Source organism: Platalea leucorodia, assembly GCF_965183815.1.
Source record: "Platalea leucorodia genome assembly, chromosome: 4".
Classification (NCBI taxonomy): Eukaryota; Metazoa; Chordata; class Aves; order Pelecaniformes; family Threskiornithidae; genus Platalea; species Platalea leucorodia.
In genome coordinates, this window is record NC_138826.1 from 99,600,533 (window position 1) to 99,622,053 (window position 21,521).

Consider the following 21,521-nt stretch of genomic DNA (forward strand, 5'->3'; position numbering starts at 1 on the left):
CACAATGGCTTAGTTATAGTAGTATTTGCTCTTCAATGCAAAGGCTGATTTGCTTCACTGTCATTAGTCCAAGCATCAGTAAGGTTTTTTCCTTTTCCAGCTAAGTTGCCACTATAAGAAGAATCTTCTAAAATCAATATATGAGGTGAAAATGCTATGTGTGATAAAATATTACAGATAAAGTATTGTAAGAGATGATACATCTCTTTCTTTCAAAGAAGAGGGCAGATTGGGGGCACAGTAAGGTGTTATGAAGGAAAAAGCAAGAACTGAAAGAGAGGCTAAGGACACTGAGTTATGATTTGGCAACACAGGACCATACCAGAAAGAAATAATAATTTTGATCTGCTCAGCCAACAAAACAACATGATCAAATTAATGTATTTGCACATACAAATGTAAAAAAAAAAAAAGTGTTTACACTTCTTTGGATTACTTTAACCTGGCACCAAGCTATAGCAAAGTTATGTTATAATCTAGTTTTTCAAAAGCATCCTGTACTTTTTGATGCCTCTTTTTTCTTAACACCAACTTGAAAGCTTTTAAATAAGCTTATTTTCAGAAGCAGTACTGATTACCAGCCTTTTGAAGACAGCAGTCCTCAGAACGTGAGACACTTAAGTTCACCTTGTGCTTTTGTGAACACAAGCCACTCTGGGGCTGTCACACTGTTGAACTCAGTCATGGGTTTGCAGACTAAAACAAGAAAAGGCGATGTCTTCAGGATCTATACCTGAAACTTTTTCATAAGGCAACAACACCAAAATCTGTGAATCCATCATTCACTTACTGCAGCAAAATTACAGGTCCAGATTATTCATTTTAAGAAGAGCTTAAGTGATTGCTCTAAGTATTAATGCTTTGAATCAGTTCATAAACTAAGCCTGAATCCAGACAAAAACATGTAATTGAAACACCTCTGTAGGCAATCAAAAATTGCAGCTGGAATTTGTACCTCATGCCCATTTCTAATTGCAGTATAACTTGCTTCCATTATTGCTTTATAGCTGCAAACCAACAGTGCCATCCACTGTTTTTCTGAGAAATCTTTCAATTATTTGCCCAAACAGTCTTGAATACTGAAAGATGCACCAGCAAAATTAAAACTCTTCTACCAGTCTGTGTTTGCAACGGATCACATATGGCCAAAACTTTATTTAGGTATTTAAAGCACTTCTTGTTTTAACTTAGCTGTAACACCTAATTCTATATTAATAACAAGAGCATGCCCATTTATCTAATCTTGGGTGGATGCTGTAGAAGGAGCTGAGTTCGTGAATTCTCTAAAATGGATGTGGTATGTTAACTTTCTCTCTGGTGATTTCACTCCAAGTGGCTTGTTATGCCAACCTTGTATTTATGTAAGTCTCACACAGCTTTATATTGTTATAGAAATTCTTAATATAATCAAAAGTTTCTCAGTCCTAAGGAAAAAAAAAAAGCCTGACATATCAATAGATATTTTCATTTGAAGTATCATGCAGGTCTGTATTGACATGCAAATGATAAAGACAAAATCTGTATAATCAATTTTATGCGAGTCACAATCATGCTAGTGCATGCTCTTAAGGCTTCCCTGAGTGTCACGAGAAATCTGAGGCTAAAGTTCAGCATTAAGTATCATACTGAGTTGTTATTGCTAATCCTGCAATAGGCTTTCCTACCGAGGCGGCTTTTTTCATATTGATGACAAATATAAGCTTTAAGGGAATGCAGGTATAGTTTAAGCAATATGCATTTTGTGTTACTGTAAGTATATGCATTAGTATAAAATGCTATTATTATAGCAATTATAGCAATTATTATTTTTATCCTTGCATTTTAGGACTTGTTTTCCCTGCACTGAGTGGAGGACTTTTGAAAAATGCTCAGTCTACAGACTCTTAAGCTGATTTTTTTTTCTTAAGCAAAGGGCAGACAGTGACAACATGCATTTTGTTTTATCCCACTAGAGGGCCCATGGCAAGGGCTGAAAGCATCACTCCTTCCTTCTCCAGAGACACCACAAAATTGCTTCCAGGGACAGAGAGCTGGGCTTTCTGTTGTTTGGCTCATCTTCTTTTTTTCTTTTTTTTTGGTTTTGTTTGGTTTCTGTTTTTCTCCCTGATGTGGCAGTCTCTTAAACACCCTGGAATTGTTTTCATTTTATTATCGTTTCACATAAGTTTTCCCAACAGGCACCAAAAATCTGTCAAAGGTTTGTTACTTTGACAGCCTGATCTGAGCCAGTGACCCAGCATGGAAGACTTCATATCCCATTATTCAATCCTATAGCCAGTATATGCAACTGTCTTTTTTTTTTTTTTTCTGTATTTAAACTATAAACTTTATTATAGGAAAGACTGTTGAACTCACGGATCATTAGACTTGGGGATGAGTGTGCCAAGCTCCTTGATTCGGTAATTAATATTATACCTTCTTCTTCTCTCAACTGTTAAAAAGGAACAGTTACTATTTTTATGGTGAAATATTCTTGAAGAAATTCAACATAAAACATTTCAATTAGTTAAAAACAAGTCAGTTGATGTACAGAAAATTTCTTCCTCAAAGAGATGGCCCAACATGGTCTCTTACCTGTCTCTGACTTACTCTCAGGACAAATTCCATGATTAGTACCATCTCTGTATCTTACCCTACCTGTAGGTTTCTCCCCCATTTACAACTAGAGTCTTAGAGAATGAAATAGTCACATATTGTCTAAATGTGAGCTAACACTTCCTTTTTTTTTCTGATGTTTATGTATCCTTTCTCCACCCTGCTCCCACACAATGGAGTTTTCAGCTTAGTGGAATTTGCTAATGATTTCAACAGGGACACAAGACAACTCATCCAGCATTTCATATTTTGTCACAACTCCTGCTACAGATCATGGTTAACAGCTTCATTATCCCTTATCTACTGTTATCAGCATTGCAAACTACAGAGAGGACATAACTGCAACCATATCCCTTCATTGAAACTTAGAAACACTGTGTACCAGAAATACTTCATCCCCAACAAATTTTTTTCCTTTGATGATGGACAGCACAAGTGTATTTACAATAACTTTTAAAACATAAATTTAAACAATAAAAAAAAAATCTGTATTGAAATTTCTGCTTCCCCTAAGACAAACTATATATGGCATCTTCTTTTAGTTGCAATTTAGTTAGAAAGAAAAAAAACAAGATAAGCCTCTTAAAATTAGTTCCCCTCTCTGTGCTCTCAGTCCACTTTATCAGCATTGGACTGGTATCTAGACTGGATCGTGTGCCCCTTCTCTGCACAAAGGGTCTGTCACCTTCCTGCTTCCCATTTCACTAATTTAGAGAGAATTCTCCTCTGCTTTCTCACTAGTTTTTCTCCAGCTGCTTTTACATGCAGAGATCTCATTTTCTAGTGGATAGGCCTGAAGGACATATTGCTTTGGGGGATTTCTTGTATATACCCATCTCCTGGGTAGCCTAGTTATGACAAGACTAAAAGACAAAGTGGAAATCCTGTACAAATGGCAAAAAGTTCTCTTTCTACCAGAAAAAAAATGTTTTGAGGAGGAAGAAGGACAAACGCTGTAGGAGTCCCATTGTGGTACTGCTAGCTGTCAGAAACCAGCCGTGATGTTCTACTAGCGTGAACTTGCACTTTTGCCCATTGCCTTCTTGTTGCACTTTGACTCAACCCAAACCTCACTGAGTAGACAGGATTCAGCTTTGGTACATCACTAGTATTGCATTGAGCCATTTCTGTTATCCCTTGCTTCTTGGAAGACCTTACTTTGGGCTCAATATTCTAATGCCATTATACTCTGTCAGACCACAGCTGACCCACGCAGGGCAGCCTAGAACACAAATACATGATCCCCTCATCCGTGCATGGAGACGTGCACTTAAAGTTTGATGTCCTAATTCTGAATACAAGTACAAAAAGCCAGCCCTTAGAGCCTGGTGGAGTTAAATTAGAAGTGTGCAGTCAAGGGAAGCCTGGTGGGTCTTCCTAGGCTGACTTCAACCTTCTCACAGTCATACGAGCATATCGCTTTCAGTTTCAGCCCCACCACATAGATGACTTTTAGTTTCTTACTTCCTCCAATACATAAAGGTATTTTTTGTCCTGTTTGTGTGAGGCTCTTAGGTTTGTGTGGCAGTCAGCTATTTCCTCCGTAGCTGATTCCAGCTCAAGGATCTCCCTAGGTGTTGTTATTTACCTTGGTGAAGTGCTCTGCCTTAGCGAGATGTATTATCTTGCCTTACTCTCTCTTGAAACAGGAATTTCACTCAACAGATTAAAGCATCTCAGGTTGTGTAGTCATGAGTCACATATTCAGGAGACAGGGTTATAATCTACTCCTGAGTGTACTGTTAAGTGACCCCTTGCATCCCATTGGCATGAATGTGTTGGATCTTGTAGGAGAACACAGTGTACCGAAGCACAGAGCAATCGAGCAATTTAAAAGATGTATTTCAGTTATGTTGGCAAAATAATAGCAGGGTAAAAAGAGTTAAAGAGTGTGCATTAACTGTACAGTCATATGGCATAATAGCTGTTGTTTAATGAACATTTACATTGTGGAAAATCTCTGTGAGAAATTCATCAAAAAGTAGTCAATTAAACATTGGCTATAAAACAAGGCAAAGAAAAAATTTCCTTTACAAATTAACACTTACAATATTCTTTTTCTTTCTATTTTTGTGTTTTTTACCTGAAAATAAACTCCAAATGATTATGCTAGTGAATTAGGGGGGAAATTTTGAAGTGTGGAAAAGTGTTTCAATAGAACTTTCCTGATTTATGTCTGTTGCAGTTCCAGTGGTATCCTGAGCTATCAATAATATTTCAAGTACTAAATTATACCAAAGCCGAACCAGAAAACTAAATTGTAAACTACATGGACATGATGACCATATAGCAAACAAACATTATACCCTTAATAATTTGTTTGGAAAAAAAAAAAAAGACAAAACCAAAAAACATTTAGTAATGGTTTAAACTCTTGCTGTTACAAGAAGATGTTCCATTTTTAGATATGAATCCCTTTTCAAGTTGTCATTGAGGATCCAGTTTTTCAAAAGGAATGTTTTTCTAGTTCCTCCTTGGTATGAGGAGGTAGAAGAACATTTCTTTAAAACATAGACCTTAATTCAACATGAAACACAAATGTTTGTAAAAAAAGGTTTCGAAAATTGCTTTTTCCGAACATCTGTAAAAAACTGGTATTCATAAAAGAGTAAATCGCACCAGTAAAGCCTTTATATGTAATCAATTAATATGTCCAAACCACCAGATAGTAGAGCTGTCTCCAGAGATACTTTGAGCTCTGAAGTGTACACCTAGAGCCAAACCAGAAGAGATGTTGCACATCTGCATGCTATCATCCTGGCACACAACCTTCAGCTCAGTTGCCAGTGGTGAGGGACAGTTCTCAGGCATGTCTTCTATGTTCAGGAAGGATGATCTCAGAACCAAAATAAACAACGGAGGCAAAGGTAAGCCCTGGCATCCCTAATGTATGTGTGTGCCTGTCTTTTCCTTTCTCACACTTCCAGACAACTCCCACCCACCACCTTTCCTAGTCCAGCAAAATATCCCCATTCCTGCCCAAACAAGACAAGCAGCAGCTGCACTGGCACTTCAGGGAAGATGTGCTAGCAACAGGCCTAAAAACCTACATGGTCTATATCTGTAATACACAAAAACATACAGACAGGAATAAGGATGCCTTCTGGAAAGTCCAAGTAGCAGAAAGTTGTCCGCAGTGATTGCTAACACATTGTACCAGTGCATGAATACTTCCAGGTACGTAATTTCATGCAAGTAAAGCCATAAATCCCTCTAAGATTAACAGAATAGCCAGAGAACAAAGATCTAAATAGTGGCTATTAACTAATTACCAATTTAGGTTTAAATTCATAGAATCATAGAGTATCTCAAGTTGGAAGGGACTCATAAGGATCATCGAGTCCAACTCCCAGACTATTTCTGCTGGAAAAAGTGGAGGGGAGAACTGGAAAATGTAATTGCTTTATTCAACACTTTACAAAAAAGAATTCTTCAGGGTTTTTTTTTTCAAATTACTCTTAGAGGGAAAAATTGCCTAATTTTATAGGCAATCTTCCTTCAGCAATAAAAATGATTTTTTTTTCTATTCTGGATAAACCAAATTTTTTTTTTTATTTTTATAAGTTTAATATTTAGACACTGAACTATGAATTTCACTATGTTCTAAGCCTAAAATACAGAAGACTATTCCTGTAGAACTGAAATGCCCAACATCTGTACATGGCTGCATTGTTCTCCATAAAGGAAACAAGAGTGTATCCCAGCCTATGGAGGTTAGGAGGCTTGGGTATCAGAGCAGAGTCAGAGCACCGTGAGTCTCACCCAGTCCTGCCCTGATCTCCTTTTGTGACATACAATTTCTGCAACTTTAAGTGCTTAACTAGCATTTAGAAGTTGTCTGTATCCTCTGTAATTTTTTTTTTCTTTTCCGTCACCCATAGAGAGATACAGCCTCTCACTCAGGTGCTTCAGCAAGTAAGGTGTGAAGATTTTGGATTTTCGTTGTTGTTTTTTTCATTTGCCTCCCTTCTTGTCTGTTTTGCGCTGTAACTCTTAAAGACAGCATCAAGTAAAGTGTGCAGGATGTATGTACAACTGTAGAATATAAACATAGCAGCAGGAGGTGATATGGAAAAAAATTCATTACAATATGCTAAGTATTTTGAAAGACAAAAGTCAGAGAAAGAAATTAATTTCAGGGAAGAAAGCTATGTGATTGATTGTGTTTGCAGACTGAGTTCAACTTGATTACCCTAGTAAGATGCTGATCTAGAAGACCAGAGATGTGGTAGATAATGTATATTATTTCAGCATTCCTCATACATTCCATTTAAGGAGATGGAAGATGAACATATACTTACTGAGATTGTGGTTATCCTTTTTTTGTCTCTCCTTTGCCATTGCTCGTGTATCTGCTTCTGACAGAAAGTAACATTTATTAAAACGGTCCTTAAGTTTCAATTCCAGTACTTCTTTCACATTTTCAAAATGGCCTCTTGTCACAAAGAGCAGCCTTCTAGTCTTTTTACTTCATTACTCTTTTTATTATTGAACAAGATCATAAGCAAATCTATATTCTACCAGTACTAAATTTTTGAGCAAGTCTGGCAGGTTGCTTAAGATTTTTTTATTGCACATTTTTTATTTAATAACATAGAGATACTATGGAGGGGTATTTTTCTCCAATTTGCTGTATTTTACATCAGGATAAAACTTACAATACACTAATGTGAATATGGATTTGTATATCCCGTAATGCAAGAGTTAATCAGATTTGTAAGATACTGAACAAACTCACTGTTTCCTCTGAGTGACACTAATAAACTGTACATGGTTGTTAGCATTCTTTGGATTAATTGAATGTAACTTTTAAAGTTGTTAATCCACTAATATAGATTTACCTTGAATAGCCTTATTGTAAGGTTTTAAAAGAACCATTTGTTCTACCCTGGAACAAATTTAATGGATGATAATTTATTTATACCGTTGATCAGGAGCCAACATGTGGAAGAATCCACTATGATTCCTAAAATATTTAGGTTTATTAGAAGCATGATGTTCATAAAAAACAGGGGGCAAACATGGTTTCTGAATTCTGAAAGAGGAAAATAGAATGAAAACATTTCTCCTTGGTCTTTGTTCTTTTCCTTAAATGAAACTACGAACTGCAAAATTTTCAGAAATTTAATTATGGGCTTCTATTTCATGGGTAAGGTTTATTCAACTTTTAAGACAAACACCATCACTTCTGAAATTATAAAATACTAAAATCTCAGAGTTCTTTTACCTGTGAGTTCCCTTTTTACTGGCAGATTAGCTGGGCAGGAAGCATTTGTGAGACCCATATTAGCTGGTGCCATTCCCTGGTCACTGTTATATATATCCAAAATGCTGCTAGATAGCTTGAGGGGTAGAGGGAGGAAAGAAAAAGAAGAAAAAAAATATTAAAATAAGTTAAAAACTTAAAAGACTAAATAAAAACATAATTCAAAGAGCAAACTTCTTTGAATACGAGTCTGATGTTCCTTAGAAGGAGCTGTGTATATGTGTCTAAAGGGAAAGTTTGCTGTTAGGTAGTATGAAGTAAAATTGAAAGTGAAGAGTCACAATCTGCCACTGTTCCATAAGCAGCTTTCTAAGTGCCGTTTGTGTTGGTTTCAGGTGCAGAGTGATGGTAGGATATGGCCCCCAGTGCCTGTTTTTTAATTACTTCTGTACAGTATTTTCCAATAACAGGATTACCACAACTGCACTTCAAACATGAATTAAGTTGAAAGTAAAAATAACCTTGCTGGTTTTGACCTGCTCCCCAGTGATTTTTTAACCACATCACTAAACTCTGATTTGGTACTTCATACTGTGCCTGGTTTAGCAGTATAAAGATTCAGTGACCCAGTTAGATGCAATAGTCAAAATTAGAGTGGACAGAACATCAAAGAATATGCTTTAAGGAAAGAAACTGTGCTGTTGTCAGGATAGACCAGATAACCTAATGGTTTTAACATGCATAACATATATGATCATGTATACCATTATCCTTATTACCTTCCAAAATGTAAATAACATTATTTAAATAAACCCATAGAATGCACTTAAAGAGAAGTAACACTAAAGTATGTTTCTATGGATTCCAGATAATCACCCAAATATTATTTTTACTTGAATAATTCTACATATCTGAAATAACTGTAAAATATGTAGAAGTTTTGTAAAGAACAGTTCAAACTTTACTCAGTTTCTATGACTATATAACCAACCTTTCAGCATTGATCATTATCTTATATATTACTGTATGTTCATGTGAAAACAGCTGTATACAGAGAGTCCAAGTGCAGGGTCACAAAAAAGATTTGCATTCATATTGCCTTCTAAGGCAATAAGAGCAATATTTATTTTCATTTTATCATGCATACAAAGTTTGTGCAGACAATTTTTTTTTTCTTTCGGGGCCAACATACAGGACTCAGACATTGAGTTTGGGCCCACCTGTCCAAGAAACAAAAAGGAGAAAAAAGCAGGTGAAAAAAGTGAGGAAAATTGTGAGTACAAATACTGACTTGAGAGAGAAACTCATGAAAGGAAATTAGGAGTTATTTAAGAAAATTGCTTTTCATAGACAAGAAAACATGTTTTTACAGCTCTGCACCCATGGATCCTGAAACACCCTGGAATTTTTCAGGCAGGTCACCAAGACACCAACCATAGGCCTGCTGGGAACCAGCTTTTTTTAGACTCTGATCATTTCTCTTCTTGTAGGGCCTGTGAACTTCACCACAAGTTATTCTGAATGGAGACACTTTCCTAATGATGTGCTCAGTGTGAAGTTGTTCCATGGCAGTGCTTGCTATATTTTTATATTAAATCTGAAATTGTAAATAAGTTTTATTTTTAAATAATAATTTTACTAAATTAGTTAATGACTTTACTAAATTATCTGACAACCTAGTTTGTGTTAAATTCTCCTAGTTGTATAACCCACAATGAAATGAAGTAATCAGGATTCTTTCTGAATACACATAAATAACATGCTCATTTTTGAAGACATTTGTAGAGGTTTATTACTTAGGAGAACTGACAATTCTTAAATACCATTAGAAATCACAACACCGAGTCAGTTTTGAAAATCTGCTTACATATTTGATCTCTCAATGAAAACACTTTTTTTAAGAATGTTTGGAATTCACTTGAGTATTACTCAAGAACAAGCTATGTTTAATATGCAGGATTTGAATGCTAAGCACATTCGCACGTTAAGCACCTTTGTTTCATTCCTGAGTGGTAAACTGACAAGTATTACAGAATTCACTGCAGCTTTAACTTTGCATTTTCTTTGTTCCAGGGATAGTATAACTATATTACAAGAGTGAACTCATATTAGCTCTCGACACATATTTAATGACTTCCTACATTCATGTAAATGAATTTGGCTTATTGAAATCATATGAAAACAGAATTTTCATATTTAGTGCTGATATGAAATATTGAGAGTCATTGTGACTCCTACACTTATTCCAGTGGACTTTTGATAAGGCTGTTATGTGGTTCAGGCTACTGTTTTTGTCAAATACTAGGAAATAGTAACCACTGAAAAGAATATACTCAAATAATCTAACAAATGAGAAATGCATATCTATCATATTTTACATATTTCACACAGCTGTGTACATGCGTTCAATAACTTGCATGAAACTGGTGGTAATCTTTTTAATTTATAAGATTATCAATACCATTCATGAAAAAATCATAATTGTAAACCACAATTTGATACAAACACATGAGATGAGAAACATCATTGATTACTTCTAATTTTCAAGCAATAATTCATCTTTATCCTCGAAATATAGTTAAATGTCTATAGTCTATCAACAAAGGTGTGAATTCAAACAACAAGGCCCAAATCCAAGAGGAAAAGTCATGAATGGCCAGCTTAGCTGGAAATGAAAAAATTATAGCAACACACTTAGAATTTCAGTGTGTCAGGTTCAAAAGAGGGTGAGCAAACTCAATTTAAAGCCAAAGGTAGGCATTTCAGCTGAATTTGATCACCCAGTTGATGAAGGTACTTCCATCTAACTCAGCTGCCATTGTCTGGAGTGGTAACAGTTCATACACCTCCTTCCACCAGCAGAACCAGTGGGGTAGTGTCATCCTACACGGCCAGGGCTGCAAGCGAATATCTGTCCATGGTCTATGTCTGGTTGCACTAATGCTTCCATTGAGCAGTGAAAAGCATGAAATATTTTCCCAAATGTCCCATATCATCTTTGTTTCACACAGATGGTCTCCAGCATTTTTTCTTTCATCATTTGGCAATTTTTATCAGTCATTAGGAAAGCAGAGTCATAATTCCATGTGGAGATGATGAAAATGAAACCCAAACCCAAGTCATTCATCTACTGATGGCTACAATCCAATAACCTTACTAATTAGAATGATTCACATATGTGTTAATCGCTAAGAGTGTCAAAAAACAGTGTTCTGCCATGCCATTAGAGAGAAACTTCGATCTAATCTTAACTGCCCTAAATTCTTCTCCAGAACTTGGACATCAGAGAATAACCCTATTCAACAGCACTGTCACAAAGAGCCTACAAAATTCTCTACTCATTTACCTATCCGAAAGCACTAATTTCTGGGCTGCAGAATCTGTCTTTCTAATTGAAACATTCACAGGTGTGACAAATATGACCATTTTTAATAATCCATAGGTATGGTACTCTTGGGGAGTAGACAATGGTAAGTTTGACCCTCCTGAAGACTGTCATCATCTCAGTCAGTGCACTGAAGGATTGGATAACAGAATAAACAGCTTAGTCATCTGGCCGTAAAAAGGACACACAAAAAATGGTTTTCTTCATACCTATATCTCTTCCAGACTTAGGTGTGCTGTCTCCCTTCAGCATTTGTCTGGGTGATTCTGCTGAGTGCAAAAGCAGTTGTGCCAATTGCACTATCAACTGCCTCTTTCTTCCTGTGCATTTAGCAGAAATCTCAAGTACGTTGTAACGGCCACTACAATGGGTAAGTGGCTTCTCTGGGGACAGAGCCACTGGTGATCTCCCTTTGACACTGGCTTCATTCTCCAGCCAGCACAGCATTTTCACACTTACAGTAGGGCAAAGTGGGTATAAAGAACCAGTAAATTAGACTACCTTTGATAGGTGCTGTGGTCCGACAGAAATGGTAACACATAGAAACATCTGCTATGAATTAGTGTGTGAGGAATAACTCTCAATGTCAGGATTCAGGATCAGGAGAAGAAATAGGAGGTGATTAATCTGACCTGTCTTGGACACTTAGAGTGAACTGAATCACCTCTGTTTCTTCTTATTGACTCCAAAGGAAGCCTGGGGTGACTGCTACGGGCTTCCCACATGTACCTTCCTTCATGAAACCTCACTGTGCTCCTACTGTTAAAATTTCCAAACTCTTATTTTTTCAAAATGACATAGGAAAAACAAAGCAAACCAGACTGGGTCTTTCTTGACAAATATTCACATTTCTGATTATGGGGGAGTTTTAAAAATACAAAGTCAAAAATGTATCGAACTATTTTGTTGAAACTCTCTAGCTGAATTTGCTCTGCATTGATATCAAGCATGGAAAATCCCAAGGAATTTCCTTGCTAATGTTATGAAACACTGAGAACAATCTTAAAATAGAAATTGGCCAAGTTTGATACAACATGAGGAAAGATACTTTTTTCATCTGTCAAAGCAGGAAGGTCTTTTAGAAATTTAGACATCTGGGATATAATTTTTTCAAATTACAAAATGAAAATATATATTACAATATATTATAGAAACTGTGTGTCAAAATGCATCTAGTTGTTTGGATATGCACTAAAACTCCATACACCATAATGAAATTTATTTCTTACAATGTCATGTAAGCAGGGCAATTTTTTGCAGTACTGAGGCTTCAAATAGCTTCCAGTTAGACATTACAAGATAAATATATACATTGACATAATCTTACAAAAATCCAATGCAATCTTACTAAAAGTACAACTCATTTGGAATGGCATAATTACATGATATGTGTACAAAGATGATCTTAAATTTATATAGCACTGTCAAACCTGATGAATCCCGAAGCATTTTAAAACTCCAGCTGATTACACTGCGTCAAAGGCACGTTCTTGCTTTTGGTTTAGACATGTGGAAACAGACATTTGGGAATGAAAATTCATTAAGTCCCAGGAAATAATCTATTTATCCTGCAGGTGTCATGAGCTATATTGTTTCACACCTGCATTGTTCTGAGAAGTCCTGGTAAGTCACATAATTGCCAACCTTTCCATTCATGATACACATATTTATGTGTGTGTGTCTGAGAATTTAGATGCAAGTGGCTTGGAAAGGGTGAGCCCACACATAGTAAAAATAGCAGTGTATAATTAGCCATTTTTCCTGCTTCTAAAATGCAGCCAGCTTTGGACAAAAGATTAACAACCTTTAACACAGCAAATGGTTAAGTGGGAACAACTAGTGACAATGTGGTACAGGAAGAGAATAATACCATATCTAATTAAAACTGCAAGGAGAATTAAAGAAAGCAGACTGTAATTAACAAAGTTAGCATTTGGCAAGGACACTGGGGTTAACGTTCTTCCTTTTGTATAAAGTGTCATGGGATCTTCAATGCCTGTGTGCAAAGACTGGAACATGAGAATTTCCATTCATGGGGCTCAGTCCTGAAAGATGCTCAACTTTGAAGCTTAGACCAATTATAAAAGCAAACTTCAGCTGAAGTACCTGAGCGAGTGCCTGGCTTGAGCTCAGCAGCACCTCGCAAGAGCCTGTGACCTTGTGCTTGCTGGCGGTGTCCAAGACAAGTACTGCAAAAGCCTCATCCTTGTTATATTCAATACTTGGGTCTGAACTGCTATACAGGCGGGATTGTGTGGCAAATATTAAGGGTTCGTTACCCACATGAATGTCTAGCAATGGACAGCTGTGATCACAATTTGCAGTCTCTAATAACAAGTCATGCTTTTTTTTAAAGGAAAACATTACTAAGCTAGGAAAAACATCGCCTCATTAAGGGAAATAATGTGGTATTCCAAATCCCATAGCATGGCAGCTATTGGTAAATGCCATGTAATTTCAAGGAAGACTTAAACCAAATAGCATTTCCATATCTTCCAGGAAAAAAAGAGAAGGATTCTTAATACGATAATAAAATACATAATAAAAATACACATAATACATAAAAATATACATAATACATAATAAAAAAATAAAATATGATAAGGGTCATCTGTGCCTGCTCACCTGTAGTCCCTAGACAGCTCTATGTCATGATAGAGTTCACTTACATGATTACATACTATTTAAGTATTTTTTCCATTTTGGCTAATATTTGCATGATGTGTTTGTATTACAGAAACATTCAAGTCTGTAAGGATCATGGGTCTATGATAACACAGTCAGTGTTGCACAGCTAGAAAATAACCGCCCAACCCTCTTCCGAAGTCAGCTAGATTTTTCTTAATTTAAAAATTCTGCTGAAGGTGGTAATGACCAGTCTAGACTAGAAAGCTTTTCCTGGATATTGGGTTCATTTAACATATCACCACATAATCCGTTTCATAAATGAATAATGCTCTGTCTAAAATCAATTAGGTTTCACATCTCCAATATTTTTATTTGGAGTATGTTCTGAAAGTTGAATGAGTGCAAATTATTTTTAAAAAGCTTTCTTTTTATTTCCATTCCTAGACAAATTTTGTTTTGGTTTAGTGTTCCTTTAACTTATATAGTTCACTGTTTAACAACACCATGTGATTATTGTGAGTGACCATAAGCCCTTGGTTTGCTAAGTTGTACAGGCCATGCTTCTTTAGCCAGACTTCCCATGCTGTGATATGTCTTAACAGGCCTCTCTCTACCTTTCTTTCTTTGAATTAGTTTTTCTGACGAGTGGACACCTTTATTTGTCTACAGCATTCTAAAAGTTTTGTACCCAGTGAATTCCACAGTGGATATTTCCTTGTGTCTCTTGGAAATCTCTCTCGTGATGGATCCTAAGATCATATTTATCTCCTTTTTGCAGTCCCATCATTTTGATGGCTTATAGTCATCCTCTGAGCAACTAATGTAACCAGATCTTTCTCTGTCATCTCCAGTTAATGAGCTCTCAGCCTACTGTAGACATTCCTGTTATTAGTATTTAAATGAATGACCTTGCACTCAGTACTATTACATTCCTTCCATTTATACTATTCTGTCATCACAGTCATATAATTCTTCCTCTATGATATCCTCATCCTCCTTTGTATTGGCAATACTTTCTACTTTTCCTTCCTCAGTAAATTTCATCAGTATAAACGTATTTTTTGTACCAAGGTCACTAATGAAAATATTAAATAAACTGAGACTCAGGATTGATTCTTGGAGCACTTCATTAATATCTTCTCTTTTAACAAAATCTTTATCATCTCTTTAGCTTTTCCCTTAACCTGAAAAGAATACAGTTCAGTTACTTTCTATATAATCTATATTGCATTTTACTAATATACATACATAAAAGTAAGCTACAATTGACAAACCCTGGATTTGCAGTACTAGCTAGAAAGACTAATTCCAGTAGCAAACAGCTCTCCATACATCCAAAAGGATGTCACTAATCATGGAAGTGATGGAGGGTATGTACATTTTTAAAGAGCAGACACCTTACATGTTCTAGTTACCTAAAATGGCTAAAGACTAGGATAGCAAGAGATTTTCACCAAAGGCATCTGGACTGTCCTGACAGGTCAAAAGAATGCATCAGTTAGTCTGCTTTCCCTTGAGGGACATGGGAACAGGCAGCAGGATGGACTGTCCTGTTAGTGGAAGCTTATTTCCAGCTACCATTTCTCTCAGGGTCTTCTTTCCTCAGTCACATTTGGAAGCCCAAGTGTATGATCAAAAGGGTTAAGATGCCCCCAGAAAATACAGATGTCAGGACCAGACTGCCTCTACCAGAGATCTTCATTCTGCCCAGGTCAGAAGAGCCCATAAAAAACAGGGCAAGTGGGAAACAAGCTGCAGGAATAGTCCTGCTAACAGAAACTTCCTTTGCTACCCTCTTTTTCGGAGTTAATAACTGCAGACATGCAACATAACAAGTATGTCTACATACTTATATCTCCTGCAGTAACAGAAATATGGCATACATGCAGAGCAGCTGATGTGCAGTACAGACTGTCCTGAGGATCATTGACTCTATTACACATGATCAGATTGCCTGTACTGCACCTACAGAGTTGGCAAACTCAAATAACAGGGAAGCATAAGGTATGCTCCTTTACTCGTCACAAGAAGAAACTGTGTAGCTGCCTAAACTGAAAGGTTAGGTACTACATCTGCAAGAGAAAATGTCTTTTGGTGCTTGGTAAAAATTAGTACTTGCTCAGGCTGCATCTAAAATAAAGTGTTCACATGTGAAATATTAGTACAATACTTTATTCTTTCCCCCCCTAAATATATCCCACTTAAATCATGTTCTCATGAACCTAATTGATAGCATCACTTCAAAGAACAGTTTTGTAAAATGAGGCTACTTCTCCTTCTTAGCCACAAAAAATATGTTAGCATCCATCCATTTCAATGTAGTTCTTGCTTATTCATTTTAATTAAAAAAAATTGAAGCAGGGATTTTACAAAGGTTTTATACTACTATCCCATATATGCATCCCAAATGTAGAAATCTAAATTTGGAACTGTGTCTGCAGTTCATTTTACACATCAAGTAAAAGTTTGTTCGGTATTTGTGTTACTGGGGTACAAAACATAAAAAACACATACTTAATCCCTTGTCATTCCTTTCCTGTTTATTCATGACAGGTAAACAAAACTATTTTTCAGTCTTTGAAGTTTGCAGATGAACTTCAAAATGTGCACTGAATTTGGCCAAATAGTGAGTTAATCAATAAGTGTATAAACCCAGTCACTGCAAATCTATTTTCTAAAGAGTAATATTTGGTATACCGGGTGTTTCCAATTTTTGACAAGGGGAAAACTGGCGTAATTCTTGTATCTTCAATGTGCGTTTTAGTGAATTGTGACTTTTCATCTAATTCAAAGGTATTGCAGACAGGATGAATAATCTTCTGGGTCAATACAAGTCCTGTACTGAGAAGACCGGGGTTCAACCTCTGCCTTTCTTTTGCAATTGTTGTGTTGCTTGAAGAAAGTTGAACAACATAAGCTGTGATATCCTTTTTCTTTGTAAAGATATGTTTATGCTGTCAACTGTCAAAAAAGTTGCAGTATACTGGTTTTAGAGTCTAGAAAAAGAAGATCCCATTCACAGCTAAATGTTTTAAGTCCTTTTATAATTGCAATACAAAATACTTACATTTGAAAATAGATGGTCTTTAGTAATAACTAATACCCAAATATTCCAGTTCCTCTATTTATTATCTGAAGAGAACAGCAGAAAAGGAAATGCTTCCCTTTTCAGACTTGTTTTCCTTTGAACAAATTATATCTGCTTCTATATTTATCTTTAACATGGCTCATAATTACACACTCCTCAGCCAGGGACTTAATGTTCAGATATATTATATTACATATTATATATTATGCATGAAAACTGGTTCATTTTTTATCTTCAAATAATGATCATCAAGCTGGTTCATTATTCATCAGAGAAAAATGAACTCTGTTCTTATTCCCAGTTACAGTACATTCCTGCCCTGATCATATACGTAGAAGTCCATTGTCTAGATAAATGTCTGATCAAATATGACCAAGCAAAGGAATTTTCTGGAGAATCAACCTTTTGCAGGAGAGTTCTTTTCTTTCAGTTATCATCTCTTAATTATATGTTTTTAGCTGTTCTTGGCTTTTCCGGTTACAAAACTAACATAACAGACACAGACCAAAAGTGAAGTGAGGTTGTGATACTGTCATCATCCAGTTTGCAGCTGGAAATCAAACATCACAAGAGTACTGCCCCACTAACTCCAGGGTGTGAAACCCAAAGATGACAGTTAAATGACAGCTCTGTTAGCTGGTTTACTAAGATTATTTCACTGGTAACACCAGCTAATGCAATAGTTCCTGGTTCCATCCAACTTCTTCTGTTTCTCTGGCTACCATATGTAAATGCATATACCAAATCATTCAAATTCTTCCTCTAAAAACAATAAATAAACATCAGCACAAAAAAAAAAAAAAAAAAAAAAAAACACAACAAACAACACAAGAAAAGTGAAAAATTGAGGCTGAGGGACAAGTGAAAACCAGATTTTTTACAGGATTAGAATATGGGGCCTTTTCTCTTAAATATAGATGCTAACATCTCTATTACCAGTATTTATATTACATATTATATATATATAATATGCTTTATATTATATACTCTTACATTTCACATATCACCTAAGTATCTCAATACATAACAGTGAGAGATTTACTGATTTCTGTGATCTGTTGTGTTCTGATGGATTAACATGTACCATGCAGAGTTTTGTTTTGGTTGGAATTCCTTTCTGTAGCGGTTGATTTCAGATATATTCACATGTGTTTATTTATAGTGTAAATATAAATACATAGTTAACAATTGCATAAACTGCTGTACACATATAGTAAAGGTTGTAGAAGGCCTTGGTTGATGGAGAAGGAGGTGCTAAGAATAGCAATTGTATCTTTCAGGAGTTTATTTCTCAAAATGGTCTTCAAGAAATCTTTATGTTTTCCACAAGTTAGTTTCCACTATCTTGCAGTAAGAAGCTTGACTATGCCTGGAGAACAAAGTGGCCACTGTTGTTCCATCTGAGCTCACAAGTCTTTTATTCAACCTATGTAAATGGCATTAACAGAAATTCATAAAGTTTAGCTCCAGAAACGATCATAACCTATATGTTACAGACCCCAAGGAGTTTAATGTAGCCTTCTCTATTATCTGTCATCTACTAAGGACTTTAGGTCTTGCACTGCTGCATACCGACAACAGCATGAGACATGCAGCAGAGGCTGCGCATTAGGGCTTCAGGATAAGATAGAACCTGCCTGGTGGCCCCAAACAGCAGGAATTTGCTTGCAGATCCTGCTGCACCGGAGCCTAGAACTAGTGAGGAGTGCATATTAGGAGAATAGAAACTTATCTATCCTTTTCTCTTACCTCTGTTCAACATGTGTTAAGCTCTGAGATGAAGACCATGTTTGTAAGAGGTACTTACATACAAATAACTGTATATTTTAGAATAATACTTCCATTTATGTCTATTTGCCTTTCCGAAAGAGAAAACCAAAGAGGAAAAAAGGAACTTTTCCTTCATTTCATAGTTATGAAAAAATTTACTCCAGTTGCATGAAGCTTGAGTCTTCTGGCTCCCTTCAGCCAGAGGTCTACCCCCAAAATAGAGAAGGGTTATTACAATGTCTAATTGTGCTTTTAGGGTGTTAGAGACAGAGGGGAGCTATTTGGGCATTTTGCACAGCTTTTGAGTGCTGCAGCTGTGTAAAAGTGGACTTCTCCAGTTCTTCTCCTGGTCCAAAGTATTCTATTCTCTATGCTATAAAGACCTTTTCTATAGCATGAGGTAAATTGCAAACACTCATACCCAATCTATTTGGAGTACTTAGAGCATGCAAGAGAGCTGTACACTGCCCCTTTCAGCCTCAAAGTACTATATTGTATGAAATACTGAAAACAAACTTTCATCTGGCACCTGTATGACATTCAAAATGGCAGTGGCAGTGAAAGCAAAAGACACCTCCAGCTGCAGAAAACAGGCCTGAGGAGTTCTCAGTTTGTGCATTTCACTGTTAGTTCTCTGCAACTGAAAGACACAATTTCTTATCTAGCACCTTTATACTATTGAAGAAAAAGAAAATATTTGCTCACCAGTTTTATTTTTGAGGAGTCTATTATTTCCTCAATAGCTACGGACTGTTCTTTCTCCTTCATTTTTCTTTTTCGTTAAACTTGGAAGTGATACCAGGGAGTGCTAGACAGAAGTTTATATACTTAGGTGAACTTTGATTCTTCCTTGGACTTTAAGACTAATCTAGTGTAGAATGTGATTGACAAAGCATTTTCATTGATGTTATGCAGCCTTTTCAAGTTACCCAACCTAAGCAAATGAGGTTGTTAATGTTTAGTCTGGCCCTTTCTCTAAAATGGTTTTGAACTTTAGTAGATTTTATAAACTTATAAAGGTTGCCAAATGACATCGGTATTCACTAAATAAAAAATACTCATGATTATGCAGCAGGGGGCTGCCTAGATCAGCAGTACTATATGCAACTCTAATGGAAATCTGGTTTTACTTCATGATTGAATAATCACAGCAATTATTGAATAAAATACTTCGGAGGATACCCACTCAAATTTCTTTTTTCTGTATGATTTCTGGGAATGGGACAGACAGCAGTTTTTGTAATCCATCCAGATGGTAACCATCAGTATTTGACAAATAATTAATACAAATACAAATTATTAATGCCATGATGAGAAACTGTGACCTCAAAGACCTTGTAATAGCAGTGAGATTTCACTGACAGACTGCACTGCGCTTTTATCAGTAAATAGTGTCTCCATAAAATCAAATGCAGAGTTAACAGATTTAATCAGAACTTTATACCAGCTGTAGTTAACAGAATCATAAAGTTTAAAGAAGGAAAATATCTATCCAGTCCTGTCCTGATCTAACCTGTAGTCCATGCCTGTGCAGCACAAGACTTTTTCAAATGCCAAAGGAGCTGAACAAATACAAGTGAGCCACAGGGCAACTGAGGGGTTTGTCCATAAGCTGTTTACCTGCAAGAGTGACAGAAGTGGAGCAATGCAAATGGAGTTGACTCCAAAGTGGACTAGAAGCAGACTGTAGCTCCCAATCTTATTGAAATAGTGTACTGTGAATGTATGAAATGAAGAAATGCAAGTGAAGCAGTGAAGCCTCGCAGGATCCCTCAAGAGGTGACCTATTGCAAGGCAACGCCTTTGCACAGCGCTCCCTGCGCTGCTGCCATTCCCCACGCCCGGCTGGCCCACCGGCTCAGCCCGGGCATCCAACGGCTAGCAAAACCCCTGCCTTTCAGCATGCCCAGGTGCTTTTTCTTCCCCTCTGTGTTAGTGATTCCTCTGTCTCCCAGTCTTTACAACCAGTCCGTTACAGAGGCCTTTTAATGATTTCACTAGAGGCCCCTTTATCTTACAGACAGCCACTTGAGTTCTTAGAGAGGGAGCAAAGCAGATGTGAAAGCTGAGCAAAATCTATCTACACCTTCCCTTGTTACAGTGCTGGGCAACACGAAGCTCCTTAGCGTGCAGAGGGAAAGAGCGGCTGTCTTGGCTTCAGAGCTGTATGGAGATGGCCCAGCAAATGAACAAACCATGACAGGTAGTTCATTCTTTCTTTCTATCCTTATCCAAAACCCAAAGTACCAGACAAGCCAGATCTGTGCTGTTCTGTTTCTGCCTACACCACCCAAGCAGGAGATGACTAGCAATGGGATCTGTGGGATTTGCTGGCCCTTAGCTGTTGCTTCTAATCATAACAAATAATAATAGATTATTATCCAATATAATGTCTTAATGTTATGTAATTATTCTTTGATTATCTAATAATTAAACCAAGTTTCAACTGAGGTGCAGTACCATTTAATTAAAATGGCACAAACAGCAATAATTTTTTTTTTTTAATTTTCTTTTCCCAGTATATAAATACCACATATATCAATTCAGATTCAAAGAAGGACTGAAGAAATTTGGTTAGATTCACAGATAGACAAAGTTCCCAACAACAGATTCATTGTTTGTGACAGCTCCAAATCTCTGAGGTGATGTGAACTTCAAAGCACCAACGACACCATAATGATTTCAGTATGCAGTTAGAGCTGGAGCTGTTGAAGGAATCAGTGCTGTTTCAATCTTTAAGTATTTCTTTCCTTTAAAGGAAAGAACAATTCTGGAAAATATTTTGCAGATTTTTTTTTTTTTAATAACTTGTTTTAACAGCTATTTGTTCCAGCTTTGTCGAGGACTAC

General features: G+C 36.5%; 1 protein-coding gene across 2 annotated transcripts in view; it reads right to left on the minus strand.

Moving 5' to 3' along the window:
• The window catches only part of TFEC (transcription factor EC), a 37,273-nt gene that overhangs the window by 8,564 nt on the left and 7,188 nt on the right, over positions 1 to 21,521 (minus strand). Inside the window, exons 3-5 of one of the 2 annotated variants that reach the window (XM_082308955.1) lie at positions 7,823 to 7,937; positions 6,897 to 6,950; positions 2,356 to 2,431 (exon numbers count right to left, since the gene is read on the minus strand). In XM_082308955.1, the coding sequence (XP_082165081.1) occupies positions 2,356 to 2,431; positions 6,897 to 6,950; positions 7,823 to 7,937 (245 nt within the window). Of the gene's footprint in view, positions 1 to 2,355; positions 2,432 to 6,896; positions 6,954 to 7,822; positions 7,938 to 21,521 lie in introns of both variants that reach the window. The other variant, XM_082308954.1, reaches the window with a different exon arrangement.